General features: G+C 46.3%; 1 protein-coding gene across 1 annotated transcript in view; it reads left to right on the top strand.

Annotated features, from left to right (window-relative positions):
- The window catches only part of LOC115096908 (dynein beta chain, flagellar outer arm-like), a 630,228-nt gene that overhangs the window by 552,581 nt on the left and 62,174 nt on the right, over positions 1-15,473 (top strand). Inside the window, 2 exon segments of the mRNA XM_029612190.1 lie at positions 8,356-8,512; positions 9,970-10,071. Of these exon segments, the coding sequence (XP_029468050.1) occupies positions 8,356-8,512; positions 9,970-10,071 (259 nt within the window).

The following is a 15,473-nucleotide window of genomic DNA, read 5'->3' on the forward strand; positions in this document are numbered from 1 at the left end:
CCCTCCTGTAACAGAAGATCTGTTCCCCCCCTCCTAGTGCGATGGGCGGAGCTATGGACAGACGAATTAGGTAAGCGTACCACAGTTGGTGTGGACTTGCTGGGGGTAGAATGACGTTGGTGACATCCTCTATGCATTTCTGTATGGTGCGGGATTGGAGGGTAAGCATAGAGAAGGCCTCTCATCCAGGGAATGAAGAAGGCATCCTGTGCAGATCTCTGTGGATTTGGGAACACGGAGCAGAATCTGCATACTTTTCTGTTGTACACTGTCGCAAACAGGTCCATGGTCGGGGTACCCCACTGGGCGAAAATGGCAACTGTCATCCTCTGGTTCAGTGTCCACTCATGTGGATGGAATATCCTGCTGAGACAGTCTGCTTTTACGTTCGCTACCCCAGGAAGATAGATGGCTTGTAACGTGATGGCGAGTCGGACTGCCCAATCCAGAATGCGTATCACCTCTATGCACAGCTTCCATAAACTGGACCCTCCTTCCTTGTTTTTGTAGAACATGACCACTTGGTTGTCCTTGTGAACCATGATGTTCCTGCTCTAAACATGGTCTATAAAGGTTAGAAGGCATTTCGAACCTCTCGCAGCTCCAGGAGTTTTATCTGCTGAGCTCGCTCCATCACAGACTATAAGCCCTGTGTTTGAAGATGGTCAAGGTGGTCTCTCCATCCTTTGTATGGTGAGGATTACTTCGTGTATCAGTTTCCGGAATAGGGTGCCCTTTGTGAGTGTGTGCGGGTGCAGCCACCAAGCTATATCCCTCTGCATGGCCTGGGTGAGGCGAACTGTGTCCAAAAAGGGCTGATGGAACTGCGTCCACTGCGCCTTGAGGCCCCAATGAAGGTGACACAGGTGTAACCTGGTCTGTGAAACCACGTGAATTGCCGCTGCCATATGACCTAAAATGATAAGGACCTGGTGGGCTGAAGGTCGTGGATTGTCTTGCAACTGTCTGGCCAGTGTACGTAGGGTAATTGCCCTGTCCTCTGGCAGGAACGCTTTTCTTCTTACCGTGTCGATCCTCGCTCCAGTGACTGAAGGACCTGAGTTGGCTTGAGACTGGACTTTGCGTAGTTTATTACCAGCTCCAGTGTTTGCAAGCAACCGATCATTTCTCTTAGATGCTCCTGAAGGGTCAGAATGTCTGATGCTACAGTAGCCAATCGTCAAAGTAGGGAAACAGTTAGAACCCTTTCATATATAAACAGATAAGAAATTGCCATACTGGGTCAGACCAGGGGGTCCATCAAGCCCAGTATCCTGTTTCCAACAGTGGCCAATCCAGGCTACAAGTACCTAAAAACTAAGAATATACCATGTTTCTGATGCTAGTAATAGCAGTGGCTATTTTCTAAGCCAACTTGATTAATAGCAGGTAATGGACGATTCACGTGGTTCCATCAGAGGTGGACCACCACCACCGCTAGGTATTTGGTGAATACTCTGGGAGCAGAGGACAGTCCAAAGGGGAGCACCTTGTACTGGTAGTGCTGCCCATTAGACTGGAAGCACAGGTACTGCCATGAGGAGCGGTGCATAGGAATGTGGGAGTAGGCATCCTTGAAGTCCAGCGAGCACATCCAATCGTTGGGTTGTAGGAAAGGAAGAATTGTCTTCAGGGATGTCATCTTTAAGTTTTCTCTGAGAAGGAATTTGTTTAGCTCCCTGAGGTCTAAGATTGGGCAGAGGCCTCCCGACTTCTTGGGAATGAGGAAGTATGGGTTCCGTTGGTGCGGTGGTATTATTTGAATGGTCTGTAGAGCAAGCAGTGTAGTTAAATCTGTTGGCAGGAGTTGTGGCCTTGATGGGACCCGATGAAACACGGCTGGACAGGGAAGTGTGGGAGCATGTTTGAAAGTGAGTTATAACCTCTGAGAATAATATCCAGCACCCAGCAGAAAATCTGTTCTGCTCTTGCCCCCACTGGAGTTGGCGAGGGTGGCCCTGCTGGCCTTAAAACTTTACGGGGGTTTCGGGGTGGGGGTGGTTAGTTATCACTGCTGGATCTGGCCTCTAGGCCTTCCCCTTTGTTGTTGTTGCTGAGGCTGTTGGCGAGGATTTTAGAATGCTAAGACCCGGTATGGTGGGAGGGGTGGAATGGGCATTGTTGAAAGATGGGCTTGCGGTAGGTTGGATAATAACTCCTTGTGCCCACAGACTGGTCCACTGGAGAGGCTAAGGACAAGACCGCTACATTTTGTTCTTTTAGTTGTTATACTTTCTCATAGCTTGTCACTGAAGATGTTATGCCCTCTACAGGGTAGATCCAACAGCTTTTCATGTACATCCTCTCTGATAACGCTGGCCCTGAGCCAGGCTAGGTGCCAAGCCGCTATGGCAGATGCAGAGGCTCTGGATGACGTCTAGAATGACTCGTAGATGGGACGGAGGAGATGTCGTAATCCCTCCTCTATGTTGAGTACCTGTTGCGGTAGTCCAGTGCCTGGCGATCCTTCCCCAAACAGGGGCTTGATGGATTGGAGGCACTCATAAAGATTCTGCGTGATGTAGAACTGATGTTGCTGTATCTTGGCCCCTAGTATGGTGGACAGGAAGGATCATTTCCCAAAGTCATCCAGGTAATGGTTGTCCTTCCCTGGAGGTGTATTTGAGTGAAGCCTCATCGTTTTAGCCCTTTTCATGGCGGATTCCACCACAATGGAGGCATGCGGGAGTTGAGGAGAGGTATAGTATGGAGATCTCTTCATCCTAAACTTTAGATCAGTTTTCCTGGAAGTCACCAGGGTGGAGAAAGGAGACTACCAAGTCTTTTCCAAGACCACATCCAAAACACTGTGGGAGGGAATCACCGTCGGTTGGACCGGCAACTCGAAGATCTTCAGTATGCCCAGGACTTCAGCTCTTGGGTCTGGGACCTTCCTAGTTTCTATATTGAGCTTCGCTTCCACCTTTTCTATGAATTTCAAGTAGGACAGATCTTCTGATGGGGAGGAGGACTGAGGCGGTTCCTCTGGTGGGTCCGAGGGCAACTCGGTGGATGACCCCGGAGAACTGAGGGGGTGAGGCTTCTGAGTGTGAGCATGGTTACGGAGAGAATTGCGGTTGAGGTGATCTCCCTGTCCTACTGACCTTTTCCCATGGACTCTGTATGGAAGGTTTATCCTCTGGAGGGCCTTCCTTAGACGACAGACTAGCCAGTTGAGGTGCCTGTTCAATCAGCTCCATGGTTGTGAAGAACCCAGGAGGACTGCGGAAATTTGCAACATTGCTTGTTTCACTAGGTCCTTTTTCTTTGGTGTTGAAGGAGCCAGAGACTTCGACTACTTGTCCTCCCGCCTAGAGGTGGGTGCCTGCCCTGCTGAAGTGGTGCCCGCCTCGTTAAAGTGTTGGGAATGGCGGCGAGCTGCTGGAGAACATCCCAGACAGTATGGCTAATTCAGCCCTGCTATCGACGTGAAATAGATGCTAGCATGATGAATAGTAAATGGACATGTTATTCTGAAGCTGTCCAACTTCCCTTCATGAGAAATGAGTCCGTTTTGTACTTATTTGCTTCCAGGGAAAACACAAGACAGGAGTGCACAGCACGTGAGTCAGTAAAACCAGCAGGGGATGTAGACTATGTGCTTTTTAATTTCACATTGTGTCAGGGATGGGAATATGACTTTTAAAGCACTCACTGGTTCTGCTGGGAAGCCTTGCAGGTTCCACTCTCTCTCTCTCTCTCTCTCTCTCTACATATACTGTATCTAATCAGGAGCATGTTTTGGAGCTGTCTGTTACTGAATATTCCCCATGCATGTGCTAGAATGACTCACTACATGCCTTCAAAGAAAGCCTGCCTCCATCCCACCCTACCCTCACTCCCCAAAAAAATAAAAAAAACACACAAAATGTTTTTTGTTTTTTTTAATGTTTCAAAAACTGCAGCTTTGGAGATCCATTGTCTCAGTTATTTTCATAATTCATAATTATCTTAGTTCTTAAAATTTTAGACGTGCATTTAGAGGAATATGATCCAATCTGGCTTGATTGCCACCACATTGTGTTCGGAGTAATTACCATTCATTTGGCTTTTGAGGCTGCTGAATGAATTTTCCACATGAGATGCCTTAATTTGTACATATTTCACTGCAATAAAACGGGGATTGGCAAAATGCCTAAGCCGGAGCTGAGGCCTGTAATTCCTGTTGCAACGTAATAAAATAAAGTAAGTGGAAGCTGAGGGGGGTTAAAGGGGAAATCTTGGAGGGGATTTTTTTTTTTTGTTAAAGCAGCTTTTCACAGACGGGTCATGCGCAGGAGAGAGAGGTAAATGGGATCCGACTCACGTAGCACCAATTGTCACTGCCTGTTCTGTAACAGATGGCGGGAGATGGAGCTCTTGGAAGTTATGTGATGTAGGAGTACATTTTTTTTATTTATTTCTAATTTTTGTCGCAAAAACATTTGGATTCCAGTACATATAAAACACAAAATAACAACAAAAATAAAAAAATACTAAGTATAAGAAAGAAATATATATACTGTCTTCCAAATTTAATAACGCTAATTGCAAGAGAGAGCCAAGAACACTTAAAAGGGAGAAAAAAATTAAATAACTCTCAAGAAATAGCTTTATATTAAACTAAATAGAAAAACAGTACATATTAACCACTTTACAAATTAAGGGACCCTGAGGGGAAAGTAGTTAGCTTGCGTAATTCAAATAAGGCCTTCATTTGTTCAGGAAGAAAAAAAATGAAGCATTCATTATCACGTTTAATAATACGTTTGCAAGGATATATCAAAATGACAGATAAACCCAAGGAAATGGTTTCCTGTCTGAAGGACAGAAAGCCTTTCCTTCTAAACTGAGTAACTTGTGCAAGATCGGGAAAAGTTTTAACAGTTTGATTATAAAACTGAGCAGAAAAATTCCTAAAGTAATTACGCATCACTTTACTTAGGTCAAAGGATGAGATGAAAGATATCACAAGAGTACATCCATCAATTATCTCCTCAGAAGAAGTTTCCAAAACATTGGTCAAATTTAAATCTTCAGAGTCCACAATCAAAGAAGAACTAGAAGACTTCTTAGGAAGGAAGAAACAGGTATTCACAGAAGGCAGTTGATCAGGAGAAGAACCCAGCATTTCTCTTTAAAGTAGAATAGGGTATTTCTTGTAAAACTCTGGGGAAAATTCAGAAAATGAAGATTAAGATGCCTCATATTTGGGCCGATGCAATAAATGAGTGTGAAAAATGGGCGCTTAGCGTTGAGCGATCACTTTCCTAATGCACGCCCAGGCACCTCTCCTATGTGCGCGATTCAGTATTTAAATGAGGGGTCGCACTGCCAAGGAGGCGCTACGGACAAATGTGCAGCAGGTGCCCAGGAGAGGTGGCTGTCAGCAGGTTAGGAAAACAGACCCTCAATTTTATGAGATCTGTTTTCCTAACCAGTGCACAGCCACAGGTTCGAAAAATGGACGCTCGTTAATTGAGCATCTGTTTCCCTAATCTGACCGCCTGCACTTTAAACTTTTTAATTCCTCCGATTTAATATCGCCATGATATTAAGTCGGAGGATGTACAGAAAAGTAGTATTTTCTAGGGATGTACATTTGTTTGCAACGAAATAGGAAATAGAGACGATATTTCCTATTTTGTCGCGTTTCGGGAGGGCAACGAAACGATAAGAAAACCCACGAAATTTCATGTGGTTTTCTTATCGTATGTCGGGGGAAGGGGAAAAAGGGCACATTAAAAAAAAAAAACAAAACCTAAACCCACCCCAACCCTTCAAATTTTATTAATTGCAACCCTCCACCCCAAGACTTACCGGAAGTCCCTGGTGGTCCAGCGGAGTCCCGGGAGCAATCTCCCCCTCTCGGGCCGTCGGCTGCCTCTAATCAAAATGGCGCCGATGGCCCTTTGCCCTTACCATGTGACGGGCTATTGGTGCCATTGGTCAGCCTCTGTCACATGGTAGGAGCAATGGATGGCCCGCGCCATTTTTTAAGATGGCGCTGACCGTCCATTGCTCCTACCATGTGTCAGAGGCCAGCCAATGGCACCAATAGTCCCTGTCACACAGTACGGGCAAAGGGCCATCTGCACCATTTTGATTACTGGCAGCCGACAGCCCGAGAGCGGGAGATCACTCCCAGGACCCCCACTGGACCACCAGGAACTTTCGATAAGTCTAGGAGGGTGGGGAGGGTGGGGAGTGCAATTAATTAAATTTGAAGGGTTGGGGTGGGTTTGGGTTTTTTGTTTTGTTTTTTACAACCCCCGTTGTAATTCAGGGTAGGTTTCAGGCTTCGTTTCGGGGGGATAGATGAAATTAAATCGGCCCGAACCACGGGAAACGAAATTCCCTGCGGCAGGCCGATAACGAAGGCAAACCGAAAGGTTTGGCCGAATCACATGACTAGTATTTTTTGCTTTTCTGTACACTTTTTTGGTCTGCTCAGAAATTAACACTTGCTCTGGGCAGGCGTTAATTTCTGAGCGTAAAAATGTGTCGGTCGAGCACATATTTTTTTTTTAGATCTGGGGAGAATAACTAATAGCCTCATCAACATGCATTTACATGTGATGAGCGCTCTTAGTTTTGTGGGGGGGTTGGACGTGCATCTAAATTACGTGTCCAACCACGGGCTGAACAGCTTTCGGCTGAGCGCACTGTTTTGCATTGGCCCCATTATTCTCTAGAAACTCAAGACGTCTAGAGAGCACAATTTGATCTTTCACAATTGCCACACCTAAAGCTTATAAATCTTTCACAGAGTTCTCAAGGCCAGAAATCTTGGAATTAACCACAGATACCTGTTGCTGAAATTCTGAGGTTTTTTTGCTGGGTACTTTGAGAAAGATTGTCAATCCTAGAATGAAGCAAATTCATGGTTATCCTGAATCCAGCCACCAGATCCCAGATAGACTCAAGGGTCACTGTCTCTGGACGCGATGGAATTGTGAAAGACTCGCCACCAGTGATGATCCTTTCTTCCTGGGGTATGTTCAGCGGGGAAAGTTCTTCTAGCAACCCAACACTTTCTTCCTCGACCAAAGAAGAGAAGGAGGAACGATAGCTGATCCACCTCCAGCCACTTCTGAGAAAATGGGGGAAGTCTGCAGCAAGGACGCCGAACTAACCCTGGAGCCCCTCCAGGGCGGCGACAGCGTTCACATCATCATTGTATGCTGGTGAACTTTCGGAAGCAATGCCCCTCTGTGCCCTGAGGAACACGCTGTTCGGGGCTCAGAGACACCTCACCTGCAGGCAAACGCGACTCTCCCTCATCGCACTGCACATCAGATTCCTTGGTTCTCTGTGAACCTGCTACAGAGGTGATAACTTGCTGTCCCAGGGAAGGAGAGGGTTCTGGATGAAAAACCCTTACCTTCCCTTTCCTTTTTGAAGGCATTTTAGGAGCAAATAAGAGAAAATCAACTAAGTAAACAGGGAGAGCAAATCCTCTGGACCTCAGCTATGCCTCTCCTCTCTTCTAGAAGTAAATTTTTAAAGGTTTAGGTGCTTTTTCCCTGGGTAAAAAATACCCATCTTAAATCAGTCATATCGGGTAAGTGTATTTTTGGCTGCCATAATGTTCCCTATGTGCTTTTGGCCAGAGAGAAAAGAGATGGTCTGTGAATAGGCGTGCTTGTTTGTAAAATTACATGCATACATTTCATTTTTTGAAATGTTACGTGCGTATGTAGGAATGTCCCAGTTAGGCATACTTTACGCCATTCTTCAACACTGCGGCAAATGCGCACACATAATTTTAGCCTCCTGAGCCAATATTTTAAACACAATGCATGTAGATACCTTGTACTTCAAAACTGGATGGGATTTTTATGGGCTAAAAAGTGTACGCCTACGGTGGCAAATAAGACATGCTAGTGAAAGCTTAGCACTTGCATTTCCCAAGCAGCTGTGCTTTCAGGGGAGCCATGAGGGGGGGCTATAATCCACAGATTACTGAAAACCATTTAGATCTTCTCAAATGCATCTACGAGAAATTGAGAAACTATGCATTATCATGTGGCTTTATTATGTTCATGTTATACCGTAAGCCGCCTGGATAATTTGTTTTTTTGTCGAGCAGTATATTAAATTTAAATAAAATAAAATACTAACAAACTAGGGTTCATTGTTTACTGCAACTACAAGATTCTGTAGGGAAAAGGCACTTTTTTTTTGTGTATGGGTGTCAAGCTGCAGGGAAGAATTTTCCGCACCAGTTTGCATATTAAGGGCAGCAGTGCGTCTTCCAAATCTGCCAAACACATTCAATTCCATGTTAACTCTGAAAGACAATAAGATACGCTATCATAAAAAAAAAAGGTATTTTCTATTGTTGAATTCTTTCTAATTCTCATTCTGTTACAGTGCTGCTTGGCTTACTCAAGCCTTGGCTGAAGCATACAGTGCCATGACCAGTGGTTATCCATCAGCTGATCCTGGGATGCAAAAGGCTGCAACTGAAATGTCCAGTCTCCGCACATCTTTAGATTTTGTCTCAGAGCGGCTCCCTTCTCTTTTAGAGGTGCTGAACTCTGCAGTGGAAATTACAGTGAATCAAACCATGCATCCCATGTTCCAGTGCAAACCTTTACCACTGGAAGGGAAGTTCTAGAACACGAGAGCTCATGGTATCAGGCTCCCGGGGAGGGTGGGGGGGGGGGGGGGCGGAGGTAGACTCAGGAGCAACATCAGAAAATATTTTATTACAGAAAGAGTGGTGGATTTCTATAAGGGTCAGTCTTTCGATGGTGGTGGCAAAAAAAACAACCAAAAGTAACAGAGTTCAAGAAATCCTGGGATAAGCACAGAGGATCCCTAATTGCAGAGATGTAAAGGGGAAGTCAGAGCTTGTCTGCAGTCTGTGACATTGCTGCATGAATTAAATTAAGCAGACTAGATGGGTTTCACTATCCTTATCTTCTGTGATATTCTGTTTATCTGTTGTCCTTACCTTACCTCTGTTGAAAGACAATGTGTCCTCATCAGCACTTTTAGTGCTGTAAAGCAATTTTATGGTTATTTAAAAAAAAAAAAAAAAAAAAAGTCAGTAAGAAAGTACTGCAGCTGTCTAGCTCTTTCTTGATTCCTTTCCATGGAGAAAAGATCTCACATAGCAGTAGTTTTGGGACATGGAAAAGAGCCAGGAGCACTGAAGTAGGAACATGAGGACAGCAATCTCTAAACTGGCCTGAAAGCCAAATTTCAAAGGAAAGCTCCCTGAGGCGTGCAGAGAACAGGGGGTAAAGCACCACACATGGATTTCAAAATTTAAATCTCATTATCTGGCTAGAATCTAGCCGAATGAAAAAGAGGTGCACGCTAACGTAGGGAGTCATTTATCAAAACGTGATGTGAGCTTATTGCGTACGTTAGAACGTTATCGCACATAATAATGCCCTACTGCATGCGATAACTACTGAATCGCGGCAGTAAAATTTAAATTAAGGGAAGGGGTGAAGTTAGGGAGGAGTTTGGGTGGGGTTAAGGCAATTGAGGTGGCGGCACCGCTGCGGATAACGTTTTGGACATTATCGCCGGCAGTAGTGCTGGTAATAACACCACCTTTTGCCATGACGCTATGTGGGCGATAGTGTGCGGCGATATGGCCGGATGCACACTATCAACCCCCCCGCCCCTTTTGGTTTCACACGTCATCATTCCGCTGTAATCATCGCGGAATGATGAATCCCCCCTGTTAGCCGGATAAGTTGCAATATTCAAATTTATCTAGCTAACTTTAGACCTGCAATTGAGCATTTCTAAAGTTAGCCAGTTATCTTATCTGGCTAATTTTAAACTTATCCGGGTATATTCGGTGGCACAGCCACACCACTGAATATGCGGGCTGAGCGAGCTGGATAATTCTTATCCGGCAAACTTACTTAGCTGGCTATTACGTACCTATATCTGTTGAATTTTAGATCAGAATTTAACATATTTATCAATGCAGAAACTCATACAGCTTTCAATTGCTTTCAGCTTGGAGAACTGCAGGGAGGAGCAATCAATTTTTCTTCATCTTATGAGGTCCCTGGAGAAGACATTAAGGTGCCAAGTGGCATAGATTATGTCCTTTCACAGGTGAAAGCAACACATCTTTGGGATAAAATAAAATAGAATGCATGATTTATATTTAGATTGAAAGTAGTAAAGCAGTGATAGCTTTCCAGGAATAAGGAGAAAAGAACCATTACAAAGTATGAAAATATTTCAGCTGCACGTATAGAAGGAGAAAACAGTGCATATAGACAAGGCTGACTCTGGAGGGTGAGGGTTCCAAGGCAGGCCTGCTAAGATTGTAGAGCTGAGAGAGGGGGTGATTGTTGAGAGATCTGTTTAGACTGTCTTCCACTGTACCTCCTGGTTACCCCAACTCCTGTCTCACTGGGAAGTGATATCAGATGTAGGATGATACAACAGGAGGTGGAGCTACCAATTTGCCCCTCTCCAAGGACAGTTCTACAAGTTGGGAGGAGAAGGCTAGAAAAAATGGCAGTTTAGAGGCCATGAAATCACAGTTTTAGTTGGTTAGACTTACAACCAGAGGTCCATCAAATTCAAATTAGGGATGGGTAAATTCATTAGATACAAATCTGAATCCTACTCAACCGAGGGGGTGGGGTTGGGGAAGGAGGGGGTCTAGTTAATCAGAGCAAAGGGCTGCAAATCTTTGGAGATAAATAAATCTAATTAACAGCTTGACTTGAATCTCCTTATTTGGTTCAGATCTTTTTGAAATGGTTTGGGTGGTTCTCCATGGACAAGAATAATAAAGCAACCACACAAGATGAGATGACATCATCTGACGGTGCTAAGTTGGCCTTTGTTCTCTTCTAGCCCAGAAACTTCTTTGAGTCTCTTCTGGGTACATGCTGGAGTTTTTGCGCTAATGTCGTCACGCACCCTCCCTTAGTCTAATTTCGTTCGCTTCACAAACAGTCAGATTATCTCTCTTCTTACATCAGCCGTATCTAGTCTTAAGAAAAAGAGAAGAGACTCTTTGTGTGGAAAGCCAGATCAATGTCTTATGATGCTGGCACCGAAATCATCTGCAGAAAGAAAGGAAAAAAGGCCTTTCAAATCTTATGGAAAATGCTGACATAAAATGGCTTCAGCAGACCAGCACGACTGGTGCCCTTTATGTTTAGGCCTAGATCATGACTGTGATTTGTGGCCCCTGAGCACTGGTATATCAAGACCTCAAGCTGATATATGAGCTTAAGGGCTCCTTGGAGTATAAGAGGTCATGAACAGTCGGTACTGTATAACAAGACTGAGCTATTGGCACCAGGATATATCGGCACGGAGACCTCAAAGCAAAAAGAAAATGGTGCAGAGACATTGGCACTGAAGAAAGCTGGCACAGGGTCAGCTTCGCAGACAGCTAAAGGTGCTGGCACTCCAGACAACATATGGCACCGAGGCATTAATGTTGGGGCTGAAAAAGTCTGCTAAGCATAAGCATGCCACAGAATTGTCTGCATCTGAAAGCGCCATGTCATAGTCATCATCTTTGTTGCAACCAGTGGGGGCTTTCTTTGACAAAAAGTAAAAGCTTCCTTTTGCATAGTCTTCAGGCTGTCATGTGTTCATACAGAAATTTTGAATGGATTTTATTAAGGCTTATATTAAGTAGAGATGTGATTCGGCCGAACCTTTGGTTCGGACTTTGTTATCGGCCCGCCGAGGGAAATTTCGTTTTCCTGTTGTTTGGGCCAATTTAATTTGGCTGCCCCCGAAATGATATCTGAAATCCACCCAACCCTTCCAATTTAATTAATTAGAACGGGGTTGTAAAAAAAAACCAAAACCCCAAACCCACCCCAACCCTTTAAATTTAATTAATTGCAACCCACCCAAAACTTGCCGAAATTCCCTGGTGGTCCAGCAAGGGTCCCGGGACGATCTCCCACTCTCGGGGCATCGGCTGCCAGTAATCAAAATGGCACCGATGGCCCTTTGCCCTTACCATGTGACAGGCTATCGGTGCTGGCCGTCCATTGCTCCTACCATGTGACAGGGGTCGACCAGTGGCACCGATAGCTCCTGGCAGCCACTGGCGCATGGGGTTTACTTCTGCTCCTGAGGGGGGGATTTTCAAATAACGCAAGGCAACGCAATCGCCCTTTTCCCAGTTCCCTCCCAGTCCGCTCCAATTAAGGAGCGGACTGGGAGAAAACGTCCCTAACCCTGACCCTATCCTTCCTACCTCTTCCCCTCCCCTCTCCTCCCCTCCCCCTAACCTAACCTTACTTAGTTCCAACTTTTTTATTTTTATACATGCTGCTCCTCAGGAGCAGAAGAGATATCAATAAAAAACATACAGAAGGTTGAACTGGTATTCATATTACAGGGAATGTCCAAAAGTATTGCAACAGCTTCAGCAGCCGCAGCAGCAACTACAACACTCACAATCAAGATAGAGTGGATATTCAGTGGCGCCATTTAGCTGGATAAGAAGGGGGCTGGGATACTAATATTTTTTTTTCCTTTTGGGGAGGAAGGGTGGGGGTGGGGACCGGGACCTCAGAGCGATGAACACGTTTCTCGTAAGAGAAAAATTCAAGATGGTCTCTCTGGGCATGCTGATCCCTCTCCTCCGAAGAGGAGACTGGCTTTGCTCCCTCGACCTCAAGGAGGTGTAAGCACATATTGCAATTGTCCCCAGCCACTGGAAGTACCTCTGCTTCATGGTGGGGACAGTAAATTACCAGTACAAAGTCCTACCCTTTGGGCTGGCATCGGCCCCCTGCATCTTCACCAAATGCCTGGCGGTGGTGGCCGCCTACCTCAGGCGTCGCTCGGTCCATGTGTCCCCATGCCTGGACGACTAGCTGGTCAGGAGCGACTCTCACTCCGGAGCATTGCAAGTTCTGGCCCTGATGGTACAGACCCTGCAGACGGTGGGGTTTGTCATAAACTTCCCCAAGTCGCACCTCTGTGCGTCCCCACAGCTGGACTTCATCGGAGCCAGGCTGGACACCACCAAAGCCATTGTCAGATAAACTTTCTGGAGCTTCGGGTGATACGGTATGCCCTGTGGGTGTTCAGAGATCAGTTGTCATCCAAGGCAGTTCTGATCCAGATGGACAATCAGGTCGCAATGTGGTACATCAATAAACAGGGTGGCACAAGCTCGTTTCTCATCTGCCAAGAGGCAGTGCAGGTCTTGAAGTGGGCCCTCTCTTGAGGGATGTATCTGGGGCGACCTACCTGCCAGGTCACCTCAATGTGTTGGCGGTCTGCCTCAGCCGGTCCTTCTAGCCACATGAGTGGTCTCTCAATCCAGCGGTGGCAGCCGATCTGTTCCACCGGTGGGGTATGCCGGATGTAGACCTCTTCGCCTCCCCGCTCAACCATATGGTGAGCAGGTTCTGTTCTCTAGTACCAGGGAGCGACCATCCGGCCTGTGATGCCTTCTCCCTTTACGGGGGACAGGGCCTCCTGTATGTGTACCCTCCTCTACCACTCCTCTTAAAGATTCTGTTGAAGCTTCAGCAGGCCAGGAGGATCATGATACTCATGGCACCTTCTTGGCCTCGGCAGTCTTGGTTCCTGCTTCTGCAGGACCTGTCGATGCAAGCGCCCATCTAGCACCTTGCGCCATCTGAACCTCCAGGCACTAGCCCTCATGGCTTAGATGTTGAGCGCATAGTCCTCCAGCTGTTATAGCTCTCAGACTGTGTTTCCCGGGTCCTGGTAGAGTCATGGAAACCTTCAACTAGGAAGTCCTACAGCTCAAAGTGGAAACGTTTTTCCATTTGGTGCGGTGGTCATGGCCTTGACCCTTTCTCATGCCCCCTCCCCCAGCTGCTGGACTACCTGTGGCACCTGTCCGAGTCTGGGCTCCAGACAAGTTCCGTCCAGGTGCACCTCAGTGCTGTCAGCACATATCATTAAGGTGTCACTGGCACGCCCATTTTGGTCCAGCCCTCAATGGGCCATTTTATGTGAGGTCTCCTCCAGCTAATGCCCCCTCTTCGGCCTCCAGTTGTCTCCTGGGACCTCAATGTTGTCCTGGCAAGACTCATGCGGCTTCCTTTCGAGCCGCTGCAGTCCCTCGACCTGAAGTTCCTCACCTCGAAAGACATATTCCTGGTGGCGATCACTTCAGCTCGTAGAGTCAGTGAGCTTCAAGTTCTGGTTACGTACGCACCATACATGAAGTTCTTCCATGATCGTATGGTCTTGCGCATGCATCCTAATTTCTGCCCAAGGTCGTGACTGATTTCCACCTCAATCAGTCCATCGTTTTGCCCACCTTTTTTCTGAGGCCTCATTTCTACAAGGGGAACAGGCGCTTCACACCCTGGACTGTAAGAGGGCTTTGGCGTTCTACCTGGATCGCACGGCGAGCCACAAGCAGTCTACCCAGCTGTTTGTGTCCTTTGACTCCAACAGGCTGGGGGTGGCAGTGAGTAAGCAGACCTTGTCCAATTGGTTGGCTGACTGCATTGCCTTCTGCTACGTGCAGGCAGGCCTTCAGCTTGATGGCAGAGTAAAGGTTCACTCTGTGCAGGCTATGGCAACGTCAGTGGCCCATTTGCATGTGGTCCCCGACATTGAAATTTGACAAGCCACAACCTGGAGTTCTCTTTACACATTCGCAGCCCATTACTGCCTAGACAGGGTCGGCCGTCAGGACAGTGCCTTTGGTCAGTCTGTCCTGCGTAATCTGTTCCAGGCTTGAACCCATTTCTGCTCGTGTTTCTTGTGGGAACCAGACCACCCCATTTACCTACAGCACCGCAGTTGTGTTGTGCCCATTGGCACCTTGTTCGGCCACTGTTGCTCTCTCTGCTTGCGTGGAGCTGCCTGGAGTTTTGTACTCACGCACATGTGAGGACTACCATCCTGCTTGTCCTAGGAGAAAGTGCAGTTGCTTACCTGTAACAGGTGTTCTCCTAGGACAGCAGGATGTTAGTCCTCAAGAATCCCGCTCGCCTCCCCACAATGTTGGGTTCACCTTCGATTTGTTGTTTTATTTTTTCACTTGTATTTTTGCTATGTTACAAGACTGAAGGGGGACCTCGCATGGACGTGCGGATAGTAGCAGGCTGGGCATGCTCAGTCTGCTGGTCAAAACTTCTAGAAACTTTGACAAAAGTTTTCCGTGCCGGGTTCCATCGGAGGATGTCACCAACATGTGAGGTCTAACATCCTGCTGTCCTAGGAGAACCCTGTTACAAGTAAGCAACTGCACTTTTTTACATATCAGGCTCACTCTGCTTGATAGATAACTTTGGCCCGGAGAGTAAGAGAACTACAAGCTCTATGGTCCTACCCTCCGTTCACCAAATATTTAAAAATCAGGTAGTATTATGCACTTATCCCAAATTTCTATCAAAGATAGTATCCCTATTCCATCTAAGCCAAATGATTGTTACCAACATTTTTTCCAAACCTATACCCAACATCAGAGCAGGCTTTCCTAGTGTCTGTAGAAGGGCACTCTTATTCTATTTAAAGAGAACTACATTATA

The sequence above is a fragment of the Rhinatrema bivittatum genome, chromosome 8 (genome assembly GCF_901001135.1).
Source record: "Rhinatrema bivittatum chromosome 8, aRhiBiv1.1, whole genome shotgun sequence".
Taxonomy (NCBI): domain Eukaryota; kingdom Metazoa; phylum Chordata; class Amphibia; order Gymnophiona; family Rhinatrematidae; genus Rhinatrema; species Rhinatrema bivittatum.